Source organism: Heptranchias perlo, unplaced genomic scaffold (assembly GCF_035084215.1).
Source record: "Heptranchias perlo isolate sHepPer1 unplaced genomic scaffold, sHepPer1.hap1 HAP1_SCAFFOLD_140, whole genome shotgun sequence".
Classification (NCBI taxonomy): domain Eukaryota; kingdom Metazoa; phylum Chordata; class Chondrichthyes; order Hexanchiformes; family Hexanchidae; genus Heptranchias; species Heptranchias perlo.
Genome location: NW_027138646.1, coordinates 901,196 through 916,865, shown reverse-complemented (window position 1 = coordinate 916,865; position 15,670 = coordinate 901,196). Strand labels below are relative to the sequence as shown.

The following is a 15,670-nucleotide window of genomic DNA, read 5'->3' as shown; positions in this document are numbered from 1 at the left end:
CTCCCTCTCCTTTATATCCCCACTCTGCTCTCAGTCACTGCTCCCTCTCCTTTATATCCCCGCTCTGCTCTCGGTCACTGCTCCCTCCTTTATATCCCCGCCCTGCTCTCGGTCACTGGTCCCTCTCCTTTATATCCCCGCTCTGCTCTCGGTCACTGCTCCCTCCTTTATATCCCCGCCCTGCTCTCGGTCACTGCTCCCTCTCCTTTATATCCCCACCCTGCTCTCGGTCACTGGTCCCTCTCCTTTATATCCCCGCCCTGCTCTCGGTCACTGGTCCCTCTCCTTTATATTCCCACCCTGCCCTCGGTCACTGGTCCCTCTCCTTTATATTCCTGCCTTGCTCTCGAACCTCTGCTCCTGCTCCTTTTATCCCCAATAACCTCAAAAACCATTAAAAAGACTAACCAATGAACTAAATGCTCACTGACTTGCCCCCGGCGCTCCTCCTTGCCATGTTTTCATTCCTCGTGCGTCTCCCTTTCTGCTCCGCTCAGTCTCAATCTACAGTTTTTTGGTTTAAATCACTCAGCACCTCCTTCCCTCTACACCTAATTCCCACAATCACCAATTCCCAGTTGAAAGTCCTCACTCCGTTAGAGCTTCAGTCTTTTTCCCAACCTATGTGCTCAAGCTCTTATTATCGGAGTTTTCTCTCTGGGGTTTGTTTTATTTGGGTTTTTTTCTCTATTGGGTTTGTATTTTGGGGGTTTTCTGTCTCCCTGAGCTTTGTATTATTGTGTTTTGTTCTGTGGGCTTTGTGTGATTGGGATTTTTTCTCTTTGTGGGGTTTTTGTGTTATTGGGTTTTCCAGTGGGGTTTGTGTCGATGTTTTCCAGTGGGGTTTGTGTCGATGTTTTCCAGTGGGGTTTGTGTCGATGTTTTCCAGTGGGGTTTGTGTCGATGTTTTCCAGTGGGGTTTGTGTCGATGTTTTCCAGTGGGGTTTGTGTCGATGTTTTTCTGTGGGGTTTGTGTCGATGTTTTTCTGTGGGGTTTGTGTTGATGTTTTTCAGTGGGGTTTGTGTCGATGTTTTCCAGTGGGGTTTGTGTCGATGTTTTTCTGTGGGGTTTGTGTCGATGTTTTTCAGTGGGGTTTGTGTCGATGTTTTCCAGTGGGGTTTGTGTCGATGTTTTCCAGTGGGGTTTGTGTCGATGTTTTCCAGTGGGGTTTGTGTCGATGTTTTCCAGTGGGGTTTGTGTCGATGTTTTCCAGTGGGGTTTGTGTCGATGTTTTCCAGTGGGGTTTGTGTCGATGTTTTCCAGTGGGGTTTGTGTCGATGTTTTCCAGTGGGGTTTGTGTCGATGTTTTCCAGTGGGGTTTGTGTCGATGTTTTCCAGTGGGGTTTGTGTCGATGTTTTCCAGTGGGGTTTGTGTCGATGTTTTCCAGTGGGGTTTGTGTCGATGTTTTCCAGTGGGGTTTGTGTCGATGTTTTCCAGTGGGGTTTGTGTCGATGTTTTCCAGTGGGGTTTGTGTCGATGTTTTTCTGTGGGGTTTGTGTCGATGTTTTCCTGTGGGGTTTGTGTCGATGTTTTTCTGTGGGGTTTGTGTCGATGTTTTTCTGTGGGGTTTGTGTCGATGTTTTTCTGTGGGGTTTGTGTCGATGTTTTGTTTTGTGGGGTTTGTGTTATTGGGGTTTTCTGTAGAGCTTGTGTGATCTAATTAACTATTACTAGGTGCGATGTGCGAATATAATAGTTGGTGAAAAACTGCAAAGGAATGTGTTGGGCCTTCTTGCAGACTGTGCCACACACACGGTGCTTGCCCCGACTGCGGGAAGGTGGTTAGCGAGTGTATCGCCTCGCTCCTTACTCTTTGTTACCTCCAGCCTGATGGGAAGGGAAGTTTGAAGGAATGTGGCCTTTTGTGAGAAGCTCCCTTAAAAGCGTCTGTCTGCCCCTGTGCCTGCCAGGCACTGAAAGCACCTTTTGTCTGTGGTTGTGCGGGCCATTGTGGCACTTTGCATGTTTACCGGATAATTACTGCAGACAATTGCCTTTTCACAGGCTGCTGTTGCGGTGAAATGAAGTGTTAAGGAATCTGGATTGACGCGCACTGTCACAGCAAGTGGGATGGGGGACAGAGAGCAACAGTTACCTCGCTGAATAAATTAGCAGACTCCTTTTGTCTACTTGCAGATTAGGGGCCTCCCTCTTTTTGTTCACCATCCCTTTGTCTCTGCAGCTCCCAGAAGAAGCGAGGCGAGGATTTGCTTCCCTCACTGACCCACTGGAAGGGCTCCTGATCATGTTGGAGAGCTGCCACGATTGGAGAAAGGGGAAGGCGCAGTCCCTGGCATATTACATCATCGGCCAGTTCGACAATTGGATTAAAGAGGGTGCCAGAGTCCAGCAGGTTGGCAAAGGAGCAAAGATTCCAGCACATTGCATTCCGCAGTGCCCCGAACACAGCGGGTCCCAGGGATTTATAGTACGGGAGAGCAGGGCGTCAATATTGGAACTGACTGTTCATTTATATTTAAGTAAACATATCAGACTGTACTGAAAACTAATAACTTTTGGGATTTATTCTGGTTCCCCTAATCCATTCCCTCTGGTCAGGCAGCACCTGTGGAGAAACAGTTAATGTTTCAGGTCGATGACCTTTCGTCAGAACTGGAAGAAGTTTGAGATTTAACAGTTTTTAAGCAAGTACAGAACCAGGGAAAGAGGGGGAGGAAAGAACAAAAGGGAAGGTCTGTGATAGGGTGGAGGGCAGGAGTGATTAAATGACAAAAGGGATGATGGTGCAAGGCAAGGAGGGTGGGAATGGGACAAGTAAAGAAACAAAAGATGGGTCTAAAGGAGCTGTAAATGGCAACATCAGAACCATTACCAGCACCTGCTGTCTGAAAACATGGGAGCAGTGGTTATGATCTGAAGTTATTGAAATCAGGGTTTGAGTCCAGAAGGTTGTAAAGTGCCTAATCGAACTTAGGTGCTGCTTGAGCTTCATTGGAACAGCGTAGGAGGCCGAGAGCAGAGAGGTCAGAGTGGGAGTGGGACGGGGAATTAAAATGGCAAAAGACCGGCAGGTCAGGGTCACACTTGCGGAGAGAGCAGAGGTGTTCAGCAAAACGATCACCCAGCCTGCGTTTGGTCTCCCCAATGTAGAGGAGACCGCATTGTGAGCAGCGAATACAGTGCAGTAAATTGAAAGAAGTACAAGTGAATTATTGTGTTATCCTCCTTCCTCGACTTCTCTATCTCCATTTCTGGGGATAGGCTGTCAACCAATTGGTCACCGACTCCCACAGCTACCTTGATTACACTTCCTCCCACCCCACTTCCCGTCGCATGTGATCTGACGATGCCACCTTCCGCACCAGTGCTTTCGATGTGTCTTCCTTTTTCCTCAACCGAGGATTCCCCTCCACTGTAGTTGACGGGGCCCTCGACCTTGTCCGTCCTGTTTCCCGCACTTCTGCCCTCACCCCCTCCCCTCCCTCCCAGAACCATGATAGGGTCCCCCTTTCCACCCACCAGCCCCCACATTCAACATATCACCCTCCGCCATTTCCGCCACCTCCAGCCCGATCCCACCACCCCTCCACTCCCAGCATTCCGAAGGGACCGCTCCCTCCCCAACACCCTGGTCCACTCTTCCATCACCCCCAACACCCGCTCTCCTCCCCACGGCACCTTCCCGTGCGAACGCAGGAGATGCAACACCTGCCCTTTCACCTCCTCCCTTCCCACCGTCCAGGGCCCCAAACACTCCTTCCAGGTGAAACAGGGATTTACTTGTACTTCTTTCAATTTACTGCACTGTATTCGCTGCTCACAATGCGGTCTCCTCTACATTGGGGAGACCAAACGCAGGCTGGTGATCGCTTTGCTGAACACCTCCACTCAGTCCGCAAACGTGACCCTGACCTGCCATTTTAATTCCCCGTCCCACTCCCACTCTGACCTCTCTGCCCTCGGCCTCTCACACTGTTCCACTGAAGCTCAATGGAAGCTCGAGGAACAGCACCTCATCTTTCACTGAGGCACTTTACAACCTTCCAGACTGAACCCTGATTTCAATAACTTCAGATCATAACCACTGCTCCCGTGTTTTCGGACAGCAGGTGCTGGTAATGGTTCTGATGTTGCCATTTACAGCTCCTCTAGACCCATCTTTTGTTTCTTGTCCCATTCCCACCCTCCTTGCCTTGCACCATCATCCCTCTTGTCATTTAATCACTCCTGCCCTCTACCCTTTTGTTTCCTATTACCCCGCCCTTTCCCTGGCTCTGTACTTGCTTAAAAACTGTTTAATCTTCAACCTCTTCCAGTTCTGACTAAGGGTCATCGACCTCAAACGTTTACTCTGTACCTTTCTCCACAGAGGCTGCCTGATCTGAGCATTTCCAGCATTTTCTGTTTTTATTTCCGATTTCCAGCATCAGCAGTATTTTGATTTCCATTTCCTCTGGTATTGCCAGGATATTAACTTTTAAATACATTCGGTATTTATATTATTCAATACATTCGAGAGAGAGGAGGGAGAGAGAGAGGGAGCGCGCGAGAGAGAGAGGAGGGAGCGCGAGAGAGAGAGAGAGAGAGAGGAGAGAGCGCGCACGAGAGAGAGAGAGAGGAGGGAGCGCGAGAGAGAGAGAGAGGAGGGAGCGAGAGAGGGAGCGCGCGAGAGAGAGAGAGAGGAGGGAGCGCGAGAGAGAGAGAGGGAGGGAGCGCGCGAGAGAGAGAGAGGAGGGAGCGCGAGAGAGAGAGAGAGGAGGGAGCGCGCACGAGAGAGAGAGAGAGGAGGGAGCGCGCGAGAGAGAGAGGAGAGAGCGCGCACGAGAGAGAGAGAGGAGGGAGCGCGCACGAGAGAGAGAGAGAGGAGGGAGCGCGAGAGAGAGAGAGGAGGGAGCGCGCGAGAGAGAGAGAGAGAGAGAGAGGAGGGAGCGCGAGAGAGAGAGAGGAGGGAGCGCGAGAGAGAGAGAGGAGGGAGCGCGAGAGAGAGAGAGGAGGGAGCGCGAGAGAGAGAGAGAGGAGGGAGCGGGCGAGAGAGAGAGAGGAGGAGAGCGCGAGAGAGAGAGAGGAGGGAGCGCGAGAGAGAGAGAGAGGAGGGAGCGCGAGAGAGAGAGAGGAGGGAGCGCGAGAGAGAGAGAGAGGAGGGAGCGCGAGAGAGAGAGAGGAGGGGAGCGCGAGAGAGAGAGAGAGGAGGGAGCGGCGAGAGAGAGAGAGGAGGGAGCGCGAGAGAGAGAGAGAGGAGGGAGCGCGCGAGAGAGAGAGAGAGAGGAGAGAGCGCGAGAGAGAGAGAGAGGAGGGAGCGCGAGAGAGAGAGAGAGAGAGGAGGGAGCGGGCGAGAGAGAGAGAGAGAGGGAGCGCGAGAGAGAGAGAGAGAGAGAGGAGGGAGCGCGAGAGAGAGAGAGGAGGGAGCGCGAGAGAGAGAGAGGAGGGAGCGCGAGAGAGAGAGAGAGGAGGGAGCGGGCGAGAGAGAGAGAGAGGAGGGAGCGGGCGAGAGAGAGAGAGAGAGAGGAGGGAGCGCGCGAGAGAGAGAGAGGAGGGAGCGCGAGAGAGAGAGAGAGGAGGGAGCGCGAGAGAGAGAGAGAGGAGGGAGCGGGCGAGAGAGAGAGAGGAGGGAGCGGGCGAGAGAGAGAGAGGAGGGAGCGGGCGAGAGAGAGAGAGAGGGAGCGGGCGAGAGAGAGAGAGGAGGGAGCGCGAGAGAGAGAGAGAGGAGGGAGCGGGCGAGAGAGAGAGAGGAGGGAGCGGGCGAGAGAGAGAGAGGAGGGAGCGGGCGAGAGAGAGAGAGAGAGGGAGCGCGAGAGAGAGAGAGAGAGGAGGGAGCGCGAGAGAGAGAGAGGAGGGAGCGCGAGAGAGAGAGAGAGGAGGGAGCGGGCGAGAGAGAGAGAGGAGGGAGCGGGCGAGAGAGAGAGAGGAGGGAGCGGGCGAGAGAGAGAGAGGAGGGAGCGCGAGAGAGAGAGAGGAGGGAGCGCGAGAGAGAGAGAGAGGAGGGAGCGAGAGAGAGAGAGGAGAGAGCGCGCACGAGAGAGAGAGAGAGGAGGGAGCGCGAGAGAGAGAGAGAGGAGGGAGCGAGAGAGAGAGAGAGAGAGAGAGGAGGGAGCGCGCGAGAGAGAGAGGAGAGAGCGGCGCACGAGAGAGAGAGAGGAGAGAGCGCGCACGAGAGAGAGAGAGAGGAGGAGGAGCGCGAGAGAGAGAGAGAGGAGGGAGAGCGGAGAGAGAGAGAGGAGGAGGGAGCGCGCGAGAGAGAGAGAGAGAGGAGGAGCGCGAGAGAGAGAGAGAGAGGAGGGAGCGCGAGAGAGAGAGAGAGGAGGGAGCGCGAGAGAGAGAGAGAGGAGGGAGCGCGAGAGAGAGAGAGAGGAGGGAGCGCGCGAGAGAGAGAGAGGAGGGAGCGCGAGAGAGAGAGAGAGGAGGGAGCGGGCGAGAGAGAGAGAGAGGATGGAGCGCGAGAGAGAGAGAGAGGAGGGAGCGCGAGAGAGAGAGAGGAGGGAGCGCGAGAGAGAGAGAGAGAGGAGGGAGCGGGCGAGAGAGAGAGAGAGAGGAGGGAGCGGGCGAGAGAGAGAGAGAGAGAGAGAGGAGGGAGCGCGCGAGAGAGAGAGGAGGGAGCGCGAGAGAGAGAGAGGAGGGAGCGCGAGAGAGAGAGAGGAGGGAGCGGGCGAGAGAGAGAGAGAGGAGGGAGCGGGCGAGAGAGAGAGAGAGGGAGCGGGCGAGAGAGAGAGAGGAGGGAGCGGCGAGAGAGAGAGAGGAGGAGCGGGCGAGAGAGAGAGAGGAGGAGCGCGAGAGAGAGAGAGGAGGGAGCGCGAGAGAGAGAGAGAGGAGGGAGCGCGAGAGAGAGAGAGGAGGGAGCGCGAGAGAGAGAGAGAGGAGGGAGCGGGCGAGAGAGAGAGGAGGGGAGCGCGAGAGAGAGAGAGAGAGGAGGGAGCGCGCGAGAGAGAGAGAGAGGAGGGAGCGCGAGAGAGAGAGAGAGGAGGGAGCGCGAGAGAGAGAGAGAGAGAGGAGGGAGCGCGAGAGAGAGAGAGGAGGAGAGCGAGAGAGAGAGAGAGAGGAGGGAGCGCGAGAGAGAGAGAGAGGAGGGAGCGCGAGAGAGAGAGAGAGAGAGAGAGAGAGGAGGGAGCGCGAGAGAGAGAGGAGGGAGCGCGAGAGAGAGAGAGAGGAGGGAGCGCGAGAGAGAGAGAGGAGGGAGCGCGAGAGAGAGAGAGGAGGGAGCGCGAGAGAGAGAGAGAGGAGGGAGCGGGCGAGAGAGAGAGAGAGAGAGGAGGGAGCGGGCGAGAGAGAGAGGAGGGAGCGCGAGAGAGAGAGAGAGGAGGGAGCGCGAGAGAGAGAGAGAGAGAGAGGAGGGAGAGGAGAGAGAGAGAGAGGAGGGAGCGGGCGAGAGAGAGAGAGGAGGGAGCGCGAGAGAGAGAGAGAGAGAGAGGAGGGAGCGCGAGAGAGAGAGAGAGGAGGGAGCGGCGAGGAGAGAGAGAGGAGGGAGCGCGAGAGAGAGAGAGAGAGAGAGGAGGGAGCGCGCGAGAGAGAGAGGAGGGAGCGCGCGAGAGAGAGAGAGAGAGAGAGAGGAGGGAGCGCGAGAGAGAGAGAGGAGGGAGCGCGAGAGAGAGAGAGAGGAGGGAGCGCGAGAGAGAGAGAGAGAGAGGAGAGAGCGCGCGAGAGAGAGAGAGGAGGGAGCGCGAGAGAGAGAGAGAGAGGAGGGAGCGCGAGAGAGAGAGAGAGAGGAGGAGCGCGCGAGAGAGAGAGAGAGAGAGAGGAGAGAGCGCGCGAGAGAGAGAGAGGAGGGAGCGCGAGAGAGAGAGAGAGGAGGGAGCGCGAGAGAGAGAGAGAGAGGAGGAGCGGGCGAGAGAGAGAGAGGAGGGAGCGCGAGAGAGAGAGAGAGAGGAGGGAGCGGGCGAGAGAGAGAGGAGGGAGCGCGAGAGAGAGAGAGAGAGGAGGGAGCGCGAGAGAGAGAGAGGAGGGAGCGGGCGAGAAAGAGAGAGAGAGGAGGGAGCGCGAAAGAGAGAGAGAGGAGGGAGCGCGAGAGAGAGAGAGAGAGGAGGGAGCGGGCGAGAGAGAGAGAGAGAGGAGGGAGCGCGAGAGAGAGAGAGAGAGAGGAGGGAGCGCGAGAGTAGAGAGAGAGAGGAGGAGGGAGGGGCGAGAGAGAGAGAGAGAGGATGGGAGCGCGAGAGAGAGAGAGAGGAGGGAGCGGGCGAGAGAGAGAGAGAGAGGAGAGAGAGCGCGAGAGAGAGAGAGAGGAGGGAGCGCGAGAGAGAGAGAGGAGGGAGCGGGCGAGAGAGAGAGAGAGAGGAGAGAGCGCGCGAGAGAGAGAGAGGAGGGAGCGCGAGAGAGAGAGAGAGAGAGGAGGGAGCGGGCGAGAGAGAGAGGAGGGAGCGCGAGAGAGAGAGAGAGAGGAGGGAGCGGCGAGAGAGAGAGAGAGAGAGGAGGGAGCGCGAGAGAGAGAGAGAGGAGGGAGCGCGAGAGAGAGAGAGAGAGGAGGGAGCGGGCGAGAGAGAGAGAGAGAGGAGGGAGCGCGAGAGAGAGAGAGAGGAGGGAGCGGGCGAGAGAGAGAGAGAGAGGAGGGAGCGCGAGAGAGAGAGAGAGAGGAGAGAGCGCGCGAGAGAGAGAGAGAGAGAGGAGAGCGCGCGAGAGAGAGAGAGGAGGAGCGCGAGAGAGAGAGAGAGGAGGGAGCGCGAGAGAGAGAGAGGAGGGAGCGGGCGAGAGAGAGAGAGAGAGGAGAGAGCGCGAGAGAGAGAGAGAGAGGAGGGAGCGCGAGAGAGAGAGAGAGAGAGAGGAGGGAGCGGGCGAGAGAGAGAGAGAGAGAGAGAGAGAGGAGGGAGCGCGAGAGAGAGAGAGAGAGGAGGGAGCGCGAGAGAGAGAGAGAGAGAGAGGAGGGAGCGGGCGAGAGAGAGAGAGAGAGGGAGCGGGCGAGAGAGAGAGAGAGAGGAGGGAGCGCGAGAGAGAGAGAGGAGAGAGCGCGCGAGAGAGAGAGAGAGAGGAGAGAGCGCGAGAGAGAGAGAGAGGAGGGAGCGAGAGAGAGAGAGAGGAGGGAGCGCGAGAGAGAGAGAGGAGGGAGCGGGCGAGAGAGAGAGAGAGAGAGGAGAGGAGCGCGCGAGAGAGAGAGAGGAGGGAGCGCGAGAGAGAGAGAGAGGGAGGGAGCGCGAGAGAGAGAGAGAGGAGGGAGCGGGCGAGAGAGAGAGAGAGAGAGAGGAGGGAGCGGGCGAGAGAGAGAGAGAGAGAGAGGAGGGAGCGGGCGAGAGAGAGAGAGGAGGGAGCGGGCGAGAGAGAGAGAGGAGGGAGCGGGCGAGAGAGAGAGAGGAGGGAGCGGCCGAGAGAGAGAGAGAGAGAGAGGAGGGAGCGGGCGAGAGAGAGAGAGAGAGAGAGAGGAGGAGCGCGAGAGAGAGAGAGAGAGAGAGAGAGAGAGAGGAGGGAGCGCGAGAGAGAGACAGAGGAGGGAGCGCGAGAGAGAGAGAGAGAGGGAGCGCGAGAGAGAGAGAGAGGAGGGAGCGCGAGAGAGAGAGAGAGAGGAGGGAAGCGGGGCGAGAGAGAGAGAGAGGAGGGAGCGCGAGAGAGAGAGAGGAGGGAGCGCGAGAGAGAGAGAGAGAGAGAGAGAGGAGGGAGCGCGAGAGAGAGAGAGAGAGAGGAGGGAGCGCGAGAGAGAGAGAGAGAGGAGGGAGCGGGCGAGAGAGAGAGAGAGAGAGAGGAGGGAGCGCGAGAGAGAGAGAGAGGAGGGAGCGCGAGAGAGAGAGAGAGAGAGAGGAGGGAGCGCGAGAGAGAGAGAGAGAGAGGAGGGAGCGGGCGAGAGAGAGAGAGAGAGAGGAGGGAGCGCGCGAGAGAGAGAGAGAGAGAGAGAGAGGAGGGAGCGGGCGAGAGAGAGAGAGAGAGGAGGGAGCGCGAGAGAGAGAGAGAGAGGAGGGAGCGGGCGAGAGAGAGAGAGAGAGAGAGGAGGGAGCGCGAGAGAGAGAGAGAGGAGGGAGCGCGAGAGAGAGAGAGAGAGGAGGGAGCGCGAGAGAGAGAGAGAGAGGAGGGAGCGTGAGAGAGAGAGAGAGAGGAGGGAGCGCGAGAGAGAGAGAGAGAGAGGAGGGAGCGCGAGAGAGAGAGAGAGAGGAGGGAGTGCGAGAGAGAGAGAGAGAGGAGGGAGCGCGAGAGAGAGAGAGAGAGGAGGGAGCGTGAGAGAGAGAGAGAGAGGAGGAGCGGGCGAGAGAGAGAGAGAGAGGAGGGAGCGCGCGAGAGAGAGAGAGAGAGGAGGGAGCGCGAGAGAGAGAGAGAGAGAGAGAGGAGGGAGCGCGAGAGAGAGAGAGAGAGAGAGAGAGAGAGGAGGGAGCGCGAGAGAGAGAGAGAGAGAGGAGGGAGCGCGAGAGAGAGAGAGAGAGAGAGAGGAGGAGCGCGAGAGAGAGAGAGAGAGAGAGAGAGGAGGGAGCGCGAGAGAGAGAGAGAGAGAGAGAGGAGGGAGCGCGAGAGAGAGAGAGAGAGAGAGAGGAGGGAGCGTGAGAGAGAGAGAGAGAGAGAGAGGAGGGAGCGCGAGAGAGAGAGAGAGAGAGAGAGAGAGAGGAGGAGCGCGAGAGAGAGAGAGAGGAGGGAGCGCGAGAGAGAGAGAGGGAGCGCGAGAGAGAGAGAGAGAGAGAGGAGGGAGCGCGAGAGAGAGAGAGAGGAGGAGCGAGAGAGAGAGAGAGAGAGAGGGAGCGCGCGAGAGAGAGAGAGGAGGGAGCGCGAGAGAGAGAGAGGAGGGAGCGGAGAGAGAGAGAGAGGGAGCGCGAGAGAGAGAGAGCGAGAGAGAGAGAGAGAGAGGAGCGCGAGAGAGAGAGAGGAGGGAGCGCGAGAGAGAGAGAGGGAGCGTGAGAGAGAGAGAGGGAGCGTGAGAGAGAGAGAGGGAGCGCGAGAGAGAGAGAGGGAGAGAGCGCGCGAGAGAGAGAGGGAGAGGGAGCGCGCGAGAGAGAGGGAGCGCGCGCGAGAGAGAGAGAGGGAGCGCGAGAGAGGGAGAGAGGGAGCGCGAGAGAGAGCGAGGGAGAGAGAGCGCGCGAGAGAGAGAGAGGGAGCGCGAGAGAGAGAGAGGGAGCGCGAGAGAGAGAGAGGGAGCGCGAGAGAGAGAGAGGGAGAGAGAGCACGCGAGAGAGAGGGAGAGGGAGCGGCGAGAGAGAGGGAGCGCGCGAGAGAGAGAGAGGGAGCTGCGCGCGAGAGAGAGAGGAGCGCGAGAGAGAGAGAGGGAGCGAGGGAGCGAGAGAGAGGGAGCGCGAGAGAGAGGGAGCGCGAGAGAGAGAGGGAGAGCGCGAGAGAGAGGGAGCGCGAGAGAGAGGGAGCGCGAGAGAGAGAGGGAGCGCGAGAGAGAGAGGGAGCGCGAGAGAGAGAGGGAGCGCGAGAGAGAGAGGGAGCGCGAGAGAGAGAGGGAGCGCGAGAGAGAGAGAGAGGGAGCGCGAGAGAGAGAGAGAGGGAGCGCGAGAGAGAGAGAGAGGGAGCGCGAGAGAGAGAGAGAGGGAGCGCGAGAGAGAGAGGGGGAGCGCGAGAGAGAGAGAGAGGGGGGAGCGCGCCAGAGAGAGAGAGGGAACGCGCGCGTTTGTGTGAGAGAGGAGTATGTGTGTGATTGTGCATGAGAGAGAATTTGTTTGTGTGAGAATGTGTTTGCGTGTTCGTGTGTATAAATTATTTAAGGGAAGGGTTCTGGTTCCATACACAGCCTCCTCTGGTTGTCTGTCTGGGTAAATGTACTCCCCCCGGGGGGCTGAGGATCACAGACCAAGAAAAAAGAGTAGTCCTCGCCCTCATGCTGAGGTAACATTAATGCCGTTCTGCTTCGATCCATCCATGGCCTCTCTCCTCCCTATCTCTGTATCCTCCGTGGCCCTATAACCCTCCCAAATCTCTCCAATACATATTACTCTGACCTATTGTGAACTCCCCACTCCTTTCATCCCACCATTGGTGACTGTGCCTTCAACTATCTAGATCCCATGCTCTGGAATAATGCCTAACCACCTCCCCTTGACATTCAACGGTATTACCATTGCCATATCCCCCACCATCAACACCTATGGGGTCACCATTGACTCAACTAGACCAGCCCCATAAATACTGTGGCTACAACAGCAGGTCAGAGGCTGGGTATTCTGCGGCGAGTGACTCACCTCCTGACTCCCCAAAGCCTTTCCACCATCTACAAGACACATGTCAGGAGTGTGATGGAATACTCTCCACTTGCCAGGATGCGTGCAGCTCTAACAACACTCAAGAAGCTCGACACCATCCAGGACCAAGTAGCCCGTTTGATTGGTACCCCATCCACCACCCTAAACATTCACTCCCTTCACCACCGGCACACTGTGGCTGCAGTGTGTACCATCCACAGGATGCACTGCAGCAACTCGCCAAGGCTTCTTCGACAGCACCTCCCAAACCCGCGACCTCTACCACCTAGAAGGACAAGGTCAGCAGGCACATGGGAACAACACCACCTGCACGTTCCCCTCCAAGTCACACACCATCCCGACTTGGAAATATATCGCCGTTCCTTCATCGTTGCTGGGTCAAAATCCTGGAACTCCCTTCCTAACAGCACTGTGGGAGAACCTTCACCACACGGACTGCAGTGGTTCAAGAAGGCGGCTCACCACCACCTTCTCAAGGGCAATTAGGGATGGGCAATAAATGCTGGCCTTGCCAGCGACGCCCACATCCCATGAACGAATAAAAATGAAATAGTCAATAATGAGAGGGCCGCTATCAGACTGTACCCCAACATTTGTCAATAAAGGAAGGGTGTCACTCTGATCAAAGATCAGAACTACTCCCACACGAGGTTGTTACACAATATAAGGGCTCATGGGGTTGGGGCAATATATTAGCATGGATGGAGGATTGGTTAAAGGACAGAAAACAGAGAGTAGGGATAAATGGGTTATTCTCAGGTTGGCAGGCCGTAACTAGTGGGGTACCGCGGCTATTTACAATCTATATTAATGACTTAGATGAAGAGACGGAGTTTAATGTATCCAAGTTTGCAGATGATACAAAATTAGATTTGAAAGTGAGCTGTGAGGAGGACATAAAGGGATACAGACAGGTTAAGTGAGTGGGCAAGAAGGTGGCAGATGGAGTATAATGTGGGGAAATATGAGGTTATTCACTTTGGTAGGAAGGATAGAAAAACAGAATATTTTTTAAATGCTGAGAAACTATTAAATGTTGGTGTTCAGAAGGATTTAGGTGTCCTCGTATAAGAAACACAAAGTTAACATACAGGTACAGCAAGCAATTAGGAAGGCAAATGGCATGTTGGCTTTGTTGCAAGGAGGTTGGGGTATAAGAGTCAGGAAGTCTTGCTGCAATTGTACAGGGCTTTGGTGAGACCTCACCTGGAGTATTGTGTACAGTTTTGGTCTCCTTATCTAAGGAAGGATATACTTGCCTTAGAGGCGGTGCAACAAAGGTTCACTAGATTGATTCCTGGGATGAGAGGATTGTCCTATGAGGAGAGATTGAGTAGAATGGGCCTATACTCTCTGGAGTTTAGAAGAATGAGAGGTGATCTCATTGAAACATACAAGATTCTGAGGGGGCTTGACAGGGTAGATGCTGAGAGGGTGTTTCCCCTGGATGGAGAGTCTAGAACTAGAGGGCATAGTCTCAGGATAAGGGGTCGGTCATTTAGGACTGAGATGAGAGGAATTTCTTCAGAGGGTTTGAATCTTTGGAATTCTTTATCCTAGAGGGCTGTGGATGTCGAGTCATTGAATGTATTCAAGGCTGAGATCGATGGATTTTTGGACTCCAAGGGAATCAAGGGATATGGGGATCGGGTGGGAAAGTGGAGTTGAGACCGATGATCAGCCATGAACTTATGGAATTACGGAGCAGGCTCGAGGGGCCGTGTGGCCTGCTCCTGCTCCTATTTCTTATGTTCTGATGATCAGATAATTGATCGTGTGGGAGTTGATCTGATCTGTGATGAGATAATTGATCGTGTGAGAGTAGATCTGATCGATGAGATAATTGATCGTGTGAGAGTAGATCTGATCGATGAGATAATTGATCGTGTGGGAGTTGATCTGATCTGTGATGAGATAATTGATCGTGTGGGAGTAGATCTGATCGACAGTGAGATAATTGATCGTGTGGGAGTAGATCTGATCGATGAGATAATTGATCGTGTGGGAGTAGATCTGATCGATGAGATAATTGATCGTGTGGGAGTAGATCTGATCGATGAGATAATTGATCGTGTGGGAGTAGATCTGATCGACAGTGAGATAATTGATCGTGAGAGTAGATCTGATCGATTGATGAGGTAATTGATCATGAGAGTAGATCTGATCAATGAGATAATTGATCATGAGAGTAGATCTGATCGATGAGATAATTGATCGTGAGAGTAGATCTGATCAATTGATGAGATAATTGATCATGAGAGTAGATCTGATCGATGAGATAATTGATCGTGTGAGAGTAGATCTGATCGATTGATGAGATAATTGATCATGTGGGAGTAGATCTGATCGATGAGATAATTGATCGTGTGGGAGTAGATTTGATCGATTGATGAGATAATTGATCATGAGAGTAGATCTGATCGATGAGATAATTGATCGTGTGAGAGTAGATCTGATCGATGAGATAATTGATCGTGTGAGAGTCGATCTGATCGATGAGATAATTGATAGTGTGAGAGTAGATCTGATCGATGAGATAATTGATCGTGAGAGTAGATCTGATCGATTGATGAGATAATTGATCATGAGAGTAGATCTGATCGATGAGATAATTGATTGTGTGAGAGTTGATCTGATCGATTGATGAGATAATTGATCGTGGGAGTAGATCTGATCGATGAGATAATTGATCGTGAGAGTAGATCTGATCGATTGATGAGATAATTGATCATGAGAGTAGATCTGATCGATGAGATAATTGATCGTGTGAGAGTAGATCTGATCGATGAGATAATTGATCGTGTGGGAGTAGATCTGATCGATGAGATAATTGATCGTGTGAGAGTAGATCTGATCGATTGATGAGATAATTGATCATGAGAGTAGATCTGATCGATGAGATAATTGATCGTGTGAGAGTAGATCTGATCGATGAGATAATTGATCGTGTGGGAGCAGATCTGATCGATGAGATAATTGATAGTGTGAGAGTCGATCTGATCGATGAGATAATTGATCGTGTGAGAGTAGATCTGATCGATGAGATAATTGATCGTGAGAGTAGATCTGATCGATTGATGAGATAATTGATCATGAGAGTAGATCTGATCGATGAGATAATTGATCGTGAGAGTAGATCTGATCGATTGATGAGATAATTGATCATGAGAGTAGATCTGATCGATGATGAGATAATTGATCGTGTGGGAGTAGATCTGATCGATGAGATAATTGATCGTGAGAGTAGATCTGATCGATTGATGAGATAATTGATCATGTGAGAGTAGATCTGATCGATTGATGAGATAATTGATCGTGAGAGTAGATCTGATCGATTGATGAGATAATTGATCATGTGAGAGTAGATCTGATCGATGAGATAATTGATCATGAGAGTAGATCTGATCGATGAGATAATTGATCGTGAGAGTAGATCTGATCGATGAGATAATTGATCGTTTGAGAGTAGATCTGATCGATGATGAGATAATTGATCGTGTGGGAGTAGATCTGATCGATGAGATAATTGATCGTGTGAGAGTAGATCTGATCGATGAGATAATTGATCGTGTGGGAGTTGATCTGATCTGTGAGATAATTGATCGTGTGAGAGTA

The 15,670-nt window shown here is 54.2% G+C and overlaps 1 protein-coding gene across 4 annotated transcripts in view; it reads left to right on the top strand.

Annotated features, from left to right (window-relative positions):
* The window catches only part of exd3 (exonuclease 3'-5' domain containing 3), a 459,468-nt gene that overhangs the window by 114,911 nt on the left and 328,887 nt on the right, over positions 1-15,670 (top strand). For all 4 annotated transcript variants that reach the window (XM_067977292.1, XM_067977295.1, XM_067977294.1 and 1 more), the window contains one exon: positions 2,185-2,355. In XM_067977292.1, coding sequence (XP_067833393.1) covers positions 2,185-2,355 — 171 coding nt within the window. The remainder of the gene's footprint in view (positions 1-2,184; positions 2,356-15,670) is intronic.